At 34.9% G+C, this 16,358-nt stretch overlaps 1 protein-coding gene across 1 annotated transcript in view; it reads left to right on the top strand.

The window, feature by feature from the left end:
* Positions 1-16,358, top strand: part of EXOC2 (exocyst complex component 2) — a 128,066-nt gene that overhangs the window by 80,329 nt on the left and 31,379 nt on the right. The window contains exons 17-23 of the mRNA XM_039549999.1: positions 623-684; positions 2,928-3,008; positions 3,923-3,982; positions 4,836-4,897; positions 5,795-5,861; positions 7,872-7,988; positions 11,855-11,996. Coding sequence (XP_039405933.1) covers positions 623-684; positions 2,928-3,008; positions 3,923-3,982; positions 4,836-4,897; positions 5,795-5,861; positions 7,872-7,988; positions 11,855-11,996 — 591 coding nt within the window. The remainder of the gene's footprint in view (positions 1-622; positions 685-2,927; positions 3,009-3,922; positions 3,983-4,835; positions 4,898-5,794; positions 5,862-7,871; positions 7,989-11,854; positions 11,997-16,358) is intronic.

The raw sequence follows: 16,358 nt of genomic DNA, 5'->3' as shown, positions 1-16,358 counted from the left end.
ATAAGTAGTTGTATAGTAAGCCTGTGTAAGTTAACACCTTCTGGGTAGTGGAAGAGAGTGCTTTTTGCATATTTCTTCATGTATTTTTGAAGAAAATCTGGCACTGTGGATCTTTGATCCTGCGTGGGGACCCCGTGCCTCTTTTACAGTTCTGAATATGAATTATATGCTGTCCTTTCTGTCTTTACTAAAATGCTAGTCAGTTTTCTTTCATTTTAATTAAGAGCTAGAGTGTAATAGACTAGAGACTTGGATTCTTAGATGAAGTATTTTATATTGTGATTAAAAATTTACAAAATAAAAACAAACCAAAGCCTTCACAATATTCCTTTAATTCTAAGCTTTCCAGTAAATGATGGGCTTCATGCAAGTCCTGCCATGTATCATAGATGTGCTTCTCTATGTGGAGTCACCAGCACACCATGTGTGAGTTCCATTCTTAGTCATTTGAGAATGCTGAAGGCTTTGAAGCTTGTAGTGCTATTTGCTTGTATGCCTAGTCATTGCAGTCCCAGTGTCTGTGGTTTATCTTTTCAAGTTCAAGGAGTTTTTAATAATGAAAATTTATACCTTCTCTCCCCACCCACCCATCCCATCTTTCCCCTATTACTCTGTTTTACAGATATAAAGAGATTAGCTGAAAAGGAGGACTGGGTTGTTGACAACGAAGGTTTGACATCGTTGGTGGGTATATTTCGTGTCTTGTATGCACTTTCTTTGCTGGATTTTTTTTTTTTGCATGTGTAATGATTTCTGTATTCTTAGAAACTTAAATTACTTTGGACTTCATCTGTATGCGTGCAGACTGGTGTCTGTAATTTTATTAAAATATGAAAATATGAGAAGCTAAAAAAATGTTTTTAATTGTTTGAATGGTTACATATTTGAATGGTTTATCAAAGTAAAAAATCATACTTGAGGTCACAAGTTCAGTTCACATCAAAATGCTTCAAAACTTAGTAGGCACACTACCATGGAACTGGTCTGTAGCTAAATAAATAGGTCACTTATAATGAGAAATTGAACTGAAAAGCAACTAATTTAGGAGATTGCCTACATGCAAACAACCGATGACTTGAAACCAAATTCAGATAAATTAGTGAGATGCTTTCTGGAAATAAACAGTAATGAGTAATGCCTAAAACACAGCAAGTATGTTGTAGGTGTGACTTAAAAACAATCTGCGAAAGCAGAAAAGGCCTGTGGGAGGGAGAGTTGCTTTGTGTATGTTATCTAAGGGAATGCTCCACAGACTTTTTTAGTTCTTCTTATTTGCTTCTATAAATATGTGTTTGAAGTTGAGTAGGAGTACATTAAGCAGTCACAATATGCATACTGTAGGAAGAAGTGTTGTTGTCAATTGTAGTACTATAACCAGATTTACAGCTTCTGGTCTTGATTTCTGCCATGGGCAAGTCCCTTAACTTTTCTGTTTTTCACTATGTTCATCTGCTGAATGAAGGCAGGGGGAAGGTTCTTCCACGAAAGTGTTGTTTCTTTATGCTTGTGTTGTATCCTGACCCATCTTTATTAAAAAACTGCTTAAGACTTTTTTCTACTTAGAAATCATCCATTCATTCCTTGTATGCAACACTTCCCTAGATACCTTTTGAGGCCATGGTTGAAACATGCCAAATTTTAAAGGTGGAAGTTGACTATGTTTTGTCATAGCAAGAAAGTAGAGTTCATTGTGGTAATAATAGAGCAACAGTATAAAAAAGGGCCAGGCAGTATCTCTGGGGACATTTTAGGCTTGAGGTAGAAACTGTATTTTAAGTTTGCAGGAAATACTGGTTGAGGACTCCTTTATAATTTATATTCCAGGTAAAAGATGCAGTGAGACACAGAACCAGGTTTTCTCAGCCTCGTAATATCCAAGGAATCACATGTCTAAACAGCTTTCCTCTCTTGAGATGTGGTATTTTATAGTGTGGAAGCGAAAACCCAAGAGCAGCACTTTACTACTGGCCTTTTTCTTTTAAGGGATCCAAAAATACTAAATACAGATTGTCTTAGTGGCTTTTTTCATGGTTTTCATTTTGCCATGTGAGCATCAGTTTCACAATCCACCTCCACCTCTTATTTACAGAAATAAAAGTTACTCCTAAGCCTGAAGTTGGTGGCATGCCATAAACTATCTAGTGAATGAAAAGCAAGTTCACAGGACTTACAAACTTTTTTGTCCACTTCTTTGACCCAAATCCAGTAAGATGATGCCTCTCTTCTGGAGCAGTGACTTCTTCACGTTGCCCTGCACAACAGGTCCCTGCCCAATACCAGCAGACAGATGCATTAAAAAAAAAAAAAGTGTGACTTATCAGGGAAGAGAGAAAGATGAGGAAAAAGTGACTGATGACTCTTCTGTGAACTTGTTGGCTCTTTCAGGATGAAATTGATACATGTTATCCAGACACTCATATTTCAGGTTTGGAAACCTGAGGGTAAACAACAGCTCCTCAAACCATTTTTTGTTCCATTTGAAAGCAGCTTCAGTCCAATTTTCTTAGAAACCTTTTGCTGAAATGCAACGCAGAAATACTGCACATCTGTGGTAAAATTCTATCCCAGCTCAGATCAAGGAGTGGAGGAAAGAGTGTGTCAACAGGCATCTGTAAGGCTACAAACAGCTCTAAAAAGCTTTCATGAGCCTTTTATATGAGGCTGTTTGGTGTTAAAGTCTGTCATTCGGATAAAAAAATGTACATTGATCTATGGTAATAATTCTGTAGACAAGTTACTTACAGAAGTGTATCACTATGAAAGGATCCTCTGGTAATATATGAAGTGTGAATTTTTTTTTCCCCCCACCCCTTATTTGGGATCATTTGGAAATAGAGAGCTTACCATATAGCTTTTAAGTTTTTATGTATTTGTGTAGTGTATATTTAGCATGCGTATCTACAGCTAACAACTTGTTTGACTTTCAGCCATCCCAGTTTGAACAGTGCATTATTCATTCCTTGCAATCTCTTAAAACTGTGCTGGACTGCAAACCTGGAGAAGCCAGTGTAAGTTTTGAATTATGGTTTCATTTTTGTCCTTCTTCTGAAACCAGTAGTAATTTATATTAAAAGAACTTTCAGAGAATGATCCAAGGATATAACTTTCCTCTTTATTTTTTTTCCCATGTACACCTTTTCACTTGTGCTAGGTTTTAGACTTATGTTTGTGCTTCCTTTATTAAGGGTAATTTGTGTGTATGGGGCATATTGAAGCTATATTTAAATCCTTAAAGCTGTTCTTTTGAAAAAAAGTGCTACTCATGTTATTTTCAGATAGCAGTAGACATTGAATCTAAAATAAAAAAGGGAGAGGCCATTCCTAGGAGTTACTCTTCACTCAGTATTGGATCCAAATTACTTGAAGGACTTAAATTCAACTTTTTGTCCCCTTCTACTCAGTGCCTTGAGGCCCTGATTGATTGAAACATTGATGTTTTCTTTCAGGTTTCAGTGTTGTAAGGGAGTTTAACACTTTTTCAAACTCTCTTGGTTTTTTTTCTCTCTCCTCACATTAATCTTTATGACTAGCTTGTCTATTTTCTTAATGAACATTATTGAAAAGAATCTGCAGTGAATTTAACTGCATGATGAATCCTTCTTTTTAGGACATAAAGACCTTGAAATATCCTGTGAGTTTTTGCTGCAATTCCATTAGCCAACAATGACACATATCACGTGTACAAGCTCTTCCTTCTTTTTACTGTGTTATCTCCTCATGCTTATCAAACTGTTTACTGGGACTTGTATTCTCTCTTCCATCTTTAGGATGGAGAAAAATTGAAATTGATGCATAAGAAAACAGTGTCCCAGCAGCCATTCCTTTAATTGTGTCATCTCTTTAGGGATAAGTTACTCAGGCCTTCCTTGAGAATAATGCCATGTGAAGCTGTTCTGCTGAAATAATATGCTTGCATCTGCAGGTTTTCCAACAGCAGAAAACACAGGAGGATGTGTGCCAGCTAAGCATTGGGATCATGCAGGTAACTTGAGCACTTTGAAGTATGAAATTGTCAAAACAAATGACCATCAAAAATGTGTGCGTTGTACCTTATCCACCTCCCGAAAGGTATCGTAAGTTGATGACTGTGTTATTCCTCTGGTACACTCAGGCATGCTGAGAAATGTTTGACTTTAAAAGTAGGTAGAGCTTACTAGCTAAATCTGGTGATGGCAAATCCTCTGAGGGTAAGTGACATATTCAAGTATTTTACTGAATGTGATTGTTCAAGATTTTACTGACAATTGACACGTGCTGACCTGATGCCATCTAACATCTATATGCTGCAGTGAGAGGAGAGATGCTGATTTTCACCAGCTGAAGATCTGGCTTTTAATTTTTGTATCAGAAAACAGTGTTCTTTGTAACATAATTGGATTTTTTTTAATTGATTTGAAATTAGGTAATAGCATTCTTTCGGTTTCTCAAGCATTTTAATAGTCTCCTCAAATAAGAAATCATGAGCCAAAGCAATAAAAGGATTCTAGTGAGGCTTCTGCAATTTTTAGTTGGGATCCACTGTTCAGACTGAACATGTGAAAACTGTTAACCATGCTAATCAGCAGATCATCACTGCATCATTTTAGACATGCATCATGAAAATGACTTACCAGTATTGAAAATTACTGTGTTTTCCTACAAGTAAACTATGATGCATACAAAATAGAAAATACGCATTCAAAAGTAGTAACTAAAATGTTACTGTATTTATGTAAGGTTTAAGACAAAAAAAGGTGATGATGATTATTCTGCTTTTATTGACTGTAGTAAAAGTGAATTTAAGAACTTTTTTTAGTTCTGCCAAAAAATTTAGATCGTGCTTTATTATTTCCTAGGGCTTTATAGACTGTTTGGAACAACTGAGCACCAAACCTGATGGTGACATAGATACATCACAGTAAGTAAAAAGAAACAGGATTTGTGTGTAGTATTCTGAAATTGTGGATGCAAGTCTTTAATGTCAGTGGGGTGTGGTTTTATCCTTTCTGTATTTCATATTTCTTGTGAATGCTTTTGCCTCTGAGTAGTGATGCTTTGGAATAAGAGCGGGTACTTTTTATGTCAAAAAAAGTTGTGTGGCATCATGTAATAAAGATTGTACAAGATAATCAGTATTACAGTACTTATACCATTTTATTCAGTGACAGAAGCTGTTGAAGCAATGTGTTGGTTTTGACATGACTTTACATGGAACCAGTTGCACTTGTCACTAAGTAACGTCCAGTCATGGTGAAACATCCCCTGCCTATCTTTTCTTCCCTTGTTTTTTTTTACTGATTCTATTGGTATTTCTGCTAAATTCATGAAAGTTGTTTGTTCAATAAATGCTTATGAGCCACTTACTTTAGAGGTCAAAACAAGTCAGAGTAGCCTGAGCTTCCAGGAGTTACAAACATTTGTTTGTGAAAAGCCAGAGACTTGGCAAATAGAGCAATATGCATTAGAAAGGGCAAATTAACTATGGTTTTAATGCAATTTCTTTTTCTTCCTACTCAGATGACCATTGGCTGGATAGGTGTAAAAACAGAATCTGTGGCAAAACAGAGAAATTATAGAAAAGAAAAATGCTTTAGGAAGGAATGGAAAGGTCTGTAGCTAGAATGGTACTATCAGACCACCAAGCTCCTCCTGCAGGCTTTGTGGGCATCTTGGAAAAATTGAACACGGGCTGCTTTGTTATCTGTTGTAAGAGGGGTTTGAAACAAGATTCCATTTCATTCCTGTTCATTTGAATCCACCATGTATCAAATAATCAAAAGCACTATACTGCTTACTTTTTGACCAAAATTCCTAGTCTTTCAGTTGATGTTTCATCTCCGGATTTGTTTGGAAGCATTCATGAAGAGTCAAGTCTTTCTTCAGTAAGTTTGGCTTTTATTTCTAAAAGCTGGTGTGAAAGTATTTCTCAGAGATACAGGGATGTAGCTCTTTTTTATTGTTATGCTCTTATAAATATTGTTTATTTCGTTTTCCTTTTTTATAGAGAACAATTTTGTATTCTATAGGCATTTCCTAGACACATCAGCATGAGAAAATACAAGGCTATAAGGTTCTTATTGAAAACACTGGTTTTTATGGTATCTTAGTGTACTATGTTAAGGTAACTCATGAAAATGATATTTGAAAGTGAGTCCTCAGAAACTAAAATGGTGTCACAGAAACCAGTGAAAATTGCACTGGCGTTAAGTCAGCTGAGGATTTGACTTTTGATTTATGAGCTTGTTTTAGATTAGAATCAGTCTGATTACTAGTTACTTTTTAGAACCCGTGAAGATACAGATATTCAGTAATACAGTTTTCCCCAGAAAATTTACTGAGAGTAAGTGTTGGTTATTTGTTTGGCTTGTTTGATTTTGGGGTTTTAGGAAGTTGGAAAAAGATTTTTAATATTCTTGACACTTTGGTGAATGCACTTTCTTCCAGTTAAGCAGCTGATGAAAAAATGTAGGTTTCACCTGCAAGAAACCTATGAGAACCTCTTCTGAAATTAATATTCCTTAGTACAGGTTTTAAATGTTGTCAGAAGCCCAACTGTGCCTAATTTACAAGAGCAATAAGAATTTCTGCTACAATAAAGAATCACAGATTGCCAAATATGGGCAAGTTTCTGAACTGTAGACTATAATAATACAATAATTTTATAATATAATATAATAATTGTAGACTATAATAATTAGTTCTTTATATCATTTTATTCTTGCAACACCTAAGATTTGATATTAATTGTTAACTTGTGGCTGTGGCTTCTTCCCATATGTCATAGGTACAAACACTTAAAAAAAAAAAGAAATTATCATTTTAGACAATGTCTGGCTTTCATGGTTCCATGGTATCATTTTCTTATGTAAATCACAAGACATTTTGTCTTCTCTTTCTTGAATGAGAACAGAGAAAGTGAAGGATTGGAGTAAGATTGGTCACTGCATTTTTTAAATTCTCATTTTTCGAATAGTCTGCATACTGACTGATTATAACTTAGAGTAGAAGGCAACTCTCAGTCCTAGTCATCATATTAGTGAAATACAAAACTGTCAGGAGTTCTGGGTCTGAAAACCAATACCATTTTTAATCAGATCAGTGCTGTTATGGTGACTTCATTGTCAGATAATTTTGTTTTCAAAATATTTGCTCGGTTGATTTTTAACTTTTATCTGAGGTAGAAAAATAGTTTGCAATCAAAAGGAGAGAGGAAGAGGGAAGACCCAACCTATTTAAATTGTTCTGTCTTGTTTGGTTCTTTGCTTGGAAACTGTATCTTGTTATATCAAGATCAGGGAAAGACAGTTGTGATATCTCAACTCCAGAATGTATTTGCCTCCCTTGTAGTTAAAGAAATCATTGAAGAACAGACTTAAGTTATAACCACCTAGAATTTCTTCCAATTGCTGAAATTATATAACGTACTTCAGAGCCTTCTAGTATTTTAGAGTAGTTGAGTGCATTTGTTCAGTACCTGCTTCTCTTGTTTTAGCCAGCTTCATGTGAAAGTGAAGATGATCTTCAGTTGATTTTATGATGGTCATAATTCTTAGTGTATTTCTTGAAACAAAGTAAAATCCAGAAACAGCTTCCTGGAAAGCTGTCCAAACCTAATTTTTGTAAAGAAGTCTTAACCACAATTCTGTATTAGTCACAACTGTTCCAATGAATGCTCCGGATCCTATAAGAAGAAGCATGTTCAGTCATCATACCTGATACTCATTCAGTTCTCAGTAGTTTATTGACAAAAGTATTTTCATACCCCACTTTATTTATGAGGATGTTTATTATGCACAGAGAGTCAGTAAAGTACTTTGTATACATTTACAGTGTTGGTTATGCTGATACTTCTTTTTTTAACTGGTATACTCTTTCTTCTCTTAAATTTTTAGGAGCAGAGACTTTTAATTGCGCTTAGTAACTGCCGTTACCTGGAACGTCATACCTTCCTAAATATAGCTGAACACTTTGAGAAACATGGCTTCCAAGGTGTTGATAAAATAACTCAAGTAAGTGAGAGCACTGGAATGAAGTAGCATTGCTTGAAGATTTTTATTTGGTTTACTTTCTGTGGAAAGTAGGTGCAAGTGTCCAGACATCCAAAATGACTCTTGGGTGAGCCTTCCATAAATGGGTGGGGCTCCAAGCATCAGTTGGACACAACAACAACAAGGATATGGTTCTGTGTGTTCTTACAGGGCTTAAGTAGCTGGTGTAGAAAATGTGAGCTCTTGTTCAGGACTTGTGTGTTCAATGGCAGAGCTTATCTGATTTCTTAGTAAAGCTGTTTAATGTCACTGTGTTCTCTCAATGCAGAGAGTAAAAGATTGTTATCTCAGGAATATACTTGATAAATTATTTCTTCTGGAAATCTGCATTACTGATAGCTCTTGTTCATAAACTAGTTCATGGGTTTTTTGTTGTGTTTTAGGGGGGGTTTTTGTTGTTTTTTCTTTTTCAAAGAATGAAAATGTCAAAGTGGGTGGCAGTAGCTGTCTCATTTTCCTGCCTTTTTGTAAAGATTAATCACTTCTTATGAGAAATGTTGTGACTTAATCCTTAGGACCATAAAGCTAGTTTATTTACAGAAATATTTGTTGATTGGAAGTAAAATGTTATCTTTTCCAGTACAGAGTACAGTATTTCACTCAAATTGATTGTTCAACTATGTAGTACATACTTAGTCCCATTATGCCTGAATGTTGCTTGAATTTCTACAGCCTAAATAGTTTTGAATAGCATTTGAAAGGGATTGCTGTGATTTGTATGGTTAGCACAATATAGAAAATTACTCTGGATAGTGCCATTTTTTGCTACCGAGTTGAGCTCGGTACACTTAGTGTTGTGTATATAAGCAGCTAAGACATCTGTTATGTATGTGTTCAACACCCTGCCTTGCACAGCCACATCAAAGTAGTGCCACTAAAAGTTTGGTATGTTTAGAAATTACCAAATTCAGGTGTTGAAATGGCAGATTAATTTCCAGTCTCTGTTAACCCTTTGAAAGCTCTGACTGGTGCAATACTGCATGTATGGGACACATCAGTTGGTAATGCCAGCTGGGAGGGTTTGGATTAATTAGATAGTCATCACAAAAGGGCAGTTTTTGAGCCCTTTATTTTTAATGACAATGGAAGCTCACAGATGTTTAGAGGGGTGGGTTGATAGTTTCAGTTTTTTGTTCTGTCACCTAAACTTCTGAAAGTTTTTAATTTATTTAAATATTAGATTAAAAAATTGTAATAAAGAATTGGCAAACTTTTTTTAAAGACTAGTTTTTATCTGAGAAGACTGAAATTAAATTATACTTTTAAATTCTGTCAGCTTTATAAATTTAATTTTAAAGTGAATTTTGTACTGTGTTTTAGGAAAAAACTATCCTTACATTGGGTTGGTCTTTTTAAAGTTGCGTTTGTTAGTAGGGAAGTGATTATTATCTAATATTCTGAAGTACAGAAATTATAAAATGGTAGCCAAGAACATTTCCTTACATTCTATATGGTTATTTCAATTTTTTTTCTTAGTGTTCCAAATACAAAATTACATAAAGCAGCCAAACATTACACTGTGCTTTTAGCACATGCTACCTTGGCACATACTCATGACTCTTGTACTTCTCTGTGGAGATTCTTTAATTCAACTTTTTATCATCAGTTTATTCAATTAGGAAGTGGAAAAAAAGATATATTCCATAAAATTCATCCAAGCTTATTGATTAAGCTTCTGAATAAAATTGTTTCCACAGTTCTGGATAATTAGATAAGGTAGAGGGGTAGAGGCTCAAAATGACTTTAATGCAAGAATTGAAAACTGTAATCACAGGAATGTTCATAGCAGAAAGACAAACAATGTGAGAATCGTATAATTTTTGTGAGCATTAAACCCACTTAAGGATCAGGAAAATGGGTGTAGATGGTTGATGTTAAGGACTTCTGCTGCTTCTCTCCCCCAGTCCTGGGCTCAAAATACTTTCAGATTAATTGTTCATTCTTTCTTGCAATCTTTCCACCAGCTGAAAAACCAGGTTACCACTATCTTAATTGTGTATTGAACCTGAAACAGGTTGAGGATAACTTGTATTAAACAAAAAAACCTGTACTGAATGTGCAGATGATCTTTTTTAGTGAATGGCTGCAGAAGTGGACGGTGGAATTCCTTAATTCTAAAACACTTTGCTAAGGAACATTGAAGCAGTTGTTTTACAGATTCTTTGAATGGGTGCATATTTCCAGGGACTTGGCACTCAAACTTACTTTTCCCCCCTAGTTCAAAGCTAAATAGGAATGGTCTAAGGGTTGTTACTCTCCCTAATCATAAGAAATTTAAGTGAGAAATGTCTTGAAACCTGTGTAAGAGGAAAAAAGAGCAAGATTTCTGTACCTTTTAAAATGTGTTCTTCTTTTAAAATGGCAGTCAGGTAGAAGGAAAAGAGGAAGAAAATAGCCTTGATCTTCTCATGCCTTATAGAAAGCTTGCCTTTGGGATAGAGATCCTCTTGTGTGCAAATCAAAGAAGGTTCATCACCTAGAAAAGCAGGAAAGTTGTGGTGTGTCTTGTTTCTGAGCACCTACTTCACCATCCCAACTTTCCTAACATCAACTTTCATCAGTAACAACTGTTTTCCCTTACCCTTGTGATCTCATTCCTGAAGACTTCTCTGCCTCTGTTCCTGACTCAAATATTGCAGTTCCTTTTTCTCTTCATTTAATAATGTAGGCATGCCAGAATAGAACACAATTTAGAGACATGCCTGTAGTAATAAGTTTCAACCCTTATTTTGCAGTTTGCAGTATTAAATCCCTAGAAAGGAATGGTAAGGAGTCTTTTCTTCTTCTGAATCCCCAGTCTGATCTAGAGACTTGCTTTTAAAGCAGACCTCACTTTTAAACCCCTTTACTTCTGGAAATTATTGTTCATATATATGCGTGCGTGTGCGTGTGTGCCTTTTCCCCTAATTGCTGAGGAAAATGAACACTAGTTTAAAAGCTTTATTTTTGTATTGCTTCAGCTCTTATTTATATAGGTAAATACATTTCAGCAGAAGTCACATGATATTTATATCTTAATTTTAATTTCATTTTATTTGCATATAGCATCCATTACTGTATTTAGGTACTGATGTTCTACATTGCGTTACAGAATTTTTTTGTAGAAGCTCTGTTTAATAAAAAGCCTTGTATAAAATTTAAAGTTGTTCAGATACAATTAACAAACTATCCATATCCCCTCAGCTTTCAGAGTGGCTGAGTTCTGTGAATTACAAAAAAATGCATGGAGAGCTGTCAAAGAGAAGAATTCTGTAGGTGTTAATGTGATGCAGCTTATGGTTCTATTGTACAGAGATTTGTTGAAGTAGAGAGGGGAAGTCCATATGTTCAGTTTCAGAAGACAGAGACTTCTAATAAATCATGTATTTTTTAAACACATTGAGAAATCGTAAAATTAAAATTTATAGATCTGAAGTATTACATAAAAATCTTAATGTTTAATGACAGAAAATTTTATTTTTAAATATTTTAAAGCATTCACAAAATTCAGTTGTTTACTTTGCAAGATAAGGACCTCCTGACATGCAGGAAAAAAAAATCATGCCAGTAGATATCTGCCTGCTTAGGCATTCCTTGTGTTTTTCACGAAAATGTCTATTGCTGAATACAATCAGGAAAAAAATTATACTGGGTAGGATGGACAGATAATATGGAAGTTCTTAAGTTTTTATGTACATATTTATGAATTGAAATGTGTCAATAATTGCTGCCTTTTGCTGAAATTAAAGAAGACATGAGGAAATTTTTTGGGCATGTGATTAAATTCTTTTAGTTAATGACTGTTTACCATGTTCTTTCTCTTTCCTTTTTTTCATTTAATCTTTTAGGTTAGTATGGAATCCTTGAAAGAGCTGGATCAAAGACTATTTGAAATGTACATTGAATTCAAGGCAGATCCAATAGTTGGGTCATTAGAACCTGGCATTTATGCAGGATATTTTGACTGGAAAGATTGTCTCATTCCAACAGGTAAATACCTGCTTATTAAACTCAAATGATTTTAACAGTGATTGATAGGAGCTAAAATATACTGTACAATTAAAAACTTTTTTCTAGTCGGTGTTTTTAACTTTTGACATGTTCTCATTATGAGTTCTTTCTCACAGACTTTACTTAATTCCTAAATCATTTTTCAAATACCCCCAAATGATTAAAGCTGCTTTCATTATTGATAATCTCTTTAATACTTGTTTTTTGTGATTATTTTGCTTCATTGCTTATATATAATAGAAAGAATTATAAAAGCCATCTTTGCTATTTTCTAATGAAATTCATTGAGGTAGTTTGGGATATTTTCTAATAGAATCTGGCTACTTTGATAATAGATGTAATTACAGTTCTGAAAAGGTAAAATTATGAGAAAATGCACATTATAACAGTAGTTCAGCAAACTGCCATTGAAGGGCAGGTATAAGGTGTTTAAAATGACTGAGATGTTAGTCATTATTCAGATTCTTTAAGATCCTCTATTTTGAGGAAGCATAATATAAATAAGTCTGCCTTTTTTGCACACTTAGGTCCTGTGAACATGTAATTTGTCCTATGTAAAACCGATACATTTAAATCCCCTATCGCATATATGCCTGGTTAATACCAAGTAGAAATTAGTTGCAGTGACATAGTACATGGCATTTTGAAGGTGATCTTGTCTTAATCAATTTGTACATTCTTGTTTTGATTTTTTCATAGAGTTGTCTATGGCAGACTTAGTAAAAATTCTGCTGTATTTAAAAATTGGATATGGAGGTAATTACAAGAAGCACACTGGCAATCTGTGAATCAAGAGCTGCAGGTGCTTGTTTGCTTAAAACCACAAGGATCTTAGAGTTTATTGCTTTAGAGAAAAGTGTCTCTTCCATCTCTTGTTAGTACTTTTGTGCTCAGAATATACTCTGTGATACAATGTACTGTGGAAATAACTTAGATACTCATCTTGCACATTCAAAAATGTGTCTGAATAATTCATAACTTATCATCATATTTGAAGTATGTTTTCACTTGGCACGTTTGGATTCCCACCAGCTAACCAAGACAAAGAAGTTGTGTCAGCTTTTTATATTCTCATTTCTTGATCTAGTGCATTGGCATGTATTTACTAGGCTCACATTGCCTTTAGGATTATTTTGTAGTCTTTTTTTTGTTTAAAGGGAATATTGAATTTCTGGTAGAGGTGGGCCTTACCCTTCTTCTTGTCCTGTTTATTGTTGGTTTACCTACTTTCTCCGGAACTTTCCAGCAAAAATTGATGACAGTGAATATTAGAGACACCCTTTTAGGATTACATATGATAGTGTTGGCCAATTCAAAATAGTAGAAAAGTTGTTTGGGGATTTTTTTGTTAATCCCCAAGCTAGACATGTTAAAAAGGAACATATAGACACTTCTGTGCTTCTCCACCTTGATGAACTACCTTTCTGATTAATTAACCTCTGTCAAATGTACTCTGTTGACTATTGGTATGAAAGTATCATGATTAACCAGCAGCTAAGCACCACACAGTTGCTCTCTCATTCCCCTCCTGCCCTGGTGGAGTGAGGGAAAAAATCAGAACGGTAAAAGTAAAAAAAAGTGTGTTGCGGTAAGGACAGTTTAGTAATTGAAATAAAATAATAATAATAACAAATTTTAATGGAAAGGAAAATAACAAATAAACCACCAGGAAGAAGAAAGAAAGACAAGTGATGCAAATGAAAAATAGTCACTCCCACCAACTGACCGATGCCCAGTCTGCCCCCAGCCAGCTTTCCCCCTAGTGTATATACTGAGCATGACATCATATGGCATGGAATATCCTTTAGCCAGTCAGGAAAAGCTGCCCAGGTTCTCGTGGACCCCCACCCACTCGTTGGCAGGCCAGCATGAGAAACTGAAAAGTCCTTGACTTAGTGTAAGCATTGCTCAGCAGCACCTGATTCGTGGTTATGTTATCAACATTATTCTCATACTAAATACAGTACTATACAAGCTACTAGAAAGAAGATTGACTCTATCCCAGCCAAAACCTGGACAAAGAGTTACTTTGAGTACCTTCAGTTTGTTTGATTATAGCAATGGTTCGTTGACCCTGGAAATATTTGGTGCTCTGAAGATAAAGTTAGTAAGTGAGTAATAAGTGACCTCTTCATGCAGGTAGAGGAATTTCATTATTGAAAAGGACTGGAAGAAAAAAGCCTCTTTGTGAGGCATATGAGAATCAGGCTTTTTCCAGTATTCAACTTAAAAAAGAAAAAAGATCACCCAACAGCCATATAATTGATTTTTTCAATAAACTGATAGTCACAAACAACTTTAAATTGTACAGTAAGATTTTAATTGAGAAAATATACTTGTACATAATCTAAACAATGCATTTAATGCTGCAGTAGACATGCTATCTTTTTTTTATTTTCCTCTTAGAAAAACCCAAAACAAACAAAGCTCTATGTTACACTTAATCTCCAAGAGCATGAAAAATACCTACTTTATTAAACTGAAATAGCATACATATGACTGGGAGTGGGTCTAATTTGAGCCAAACACATCGTTCACTCAAGGATTTGTTAAAGAGCGTCATATTGATTTCTTAAGAAAAAATCGTATATTAGAAACTATTATCTGTTTTCAGTAATCTTTACAACTGCAAAATTTAAATATTTGATTTGTTTAATTTGCCTGGTTTGGAACTTGAATTTCATAGCCTTAATTTTTAAAAATAGAATTAAAAAAAAAGAATGGCAAGGCAAACTCTTTAGACCTCAGTTGTGTTCCTGAGTAGTGCTATCTGTGATGTGTAGTGTTGCATCCTTACTGGATGATTGCTGGGACATTAGAGTTTGGAGTGAAGATTTTTTTTATGTGTTGTTTCTGCATTAGCTTTCAAATAGTACTAATGATAGTAAAAAGAGAAATTTTGACAAGATCAGGGTTTTTTTTGAAGGGAAAGGAGAGGTCAAAACACCAATTCGCACATATTTAAAAGGTAAGGTAAAGACAAATAACTTCCCTGATTCAGTCGGAAACTTTCAAGCACCCATCTGGCCAATGAAAGTCTCACCAGAATGGGAGCATGTTGATGCCATGATATATCTTTTGCAAAGGACATTTTTGAAAATGTGCATATGAAAACACTCATGATTTGGTTAGGAACAAGATTAAGAATTTTCTGGTGATGAATTTGCTGTCCAGTCCAGAGCTTCAAGACTATGGCTGTTTCTGAACAGCTGTCTGCAGAGGACACTTGATCTGGGCTATTGGAAGTAATGCTTTTGGGTAGATGGAGTAATTCAGGGGAGGATGCTAATGCTGAGATAGGAAATAGTGTAACTGCAAGAGAGGGAGAGACTGGAACAAAAAGCTTGTCATGAAGACTGGTATCAAGTAAGGAATGGAGGTGGAGCAAGGTAGGAAACCGGGACTGGATGAGCAAGTTAAAAACGTAAATTAGGGTAGGATTTAGAAATGAAATTAATTAATCCATTTTTATTTAGATAAATTAATGGATTGCACGGGACTGTTCAAACAAGAGACAGGCTTGAAGTGCAAATAAAAGGACAGAGAAATCTGATATTCACTAGACAAGTGAGCTTACCAGAGGCTGCTGTGTAATTGAAGAAATCCCCTCAATCTTGCACTTTCATCCTTTAGGGATAACAGCCTATTTGTATGACTGATTACTTTCTTTGCACAGCTTACAGAAGTTATGTATGAATTATTGTATACTTGGAGTATCACTACAGGCAATGCTATATATAGGCAATACCACTAAGTAGCAATAGCCTAAATGTTTTGCCTTGACAGCGCTATCAACATTTTCTTTTTGAGAATCAAGACTTCAAAAGTCAAGGTCTATATCATCAGCAAAATTAATCAAATCCACATAAATTTCCAGTACAGAAATTACATCTATTTATTGCCAATATTGTTGTTTAGCCATGTAGACCAATGCAGTAAGGGAATTCTCTGTTTTCCAATTTGGTTTTTTGTTTGTTTTCTTTTCCATATCAGTAAAAATTATCTACAAAGAAGAACTACACAAATGCAATAATTTATAATTCCATCTTTAAATAATATTTTTTCCCACATGAGTGCACTTGACTTGCTACATAAAATGACAGCTGATTTGGAAATACAGCTGGTTTTTATATTAAGTGGAACTGATACAGGCAAAAATCTATCCTGAGCTGTTACAGCATTTGAGAAGTGAATAAAGCATAATCTGGGTGGGGAAAAATGGTGCAGGTAGGTTTCTGTCCTCAGAGTTTGCTATGTCATGTAAATAACTCAAGCGTTTTTGTCTTTGTCTTTAAAATGCCTTCTTTGAATCCTGTCAGTTTGAACATTCATGGTTAATTT

This window comes from Corvus cornix, chromosome 2, assembly GCF_000738735.6.
Source record: "Corvus cornix cornix isolate S_Up_H32 chromosome 2, ASM73873v5, whole genome shotgun sequence".
NCBI classification, from domain to species: domain Eukaryota; kingdom Metazoa; phylum Chordata; class Aves; order Passeriformes; family Corvidae; genus Corvus; species Corvus cornix.
Note: the sequence above shows the minus strand (reverse complement) of the source record. Positions and strands in the feature narration are given on the sequence as shown.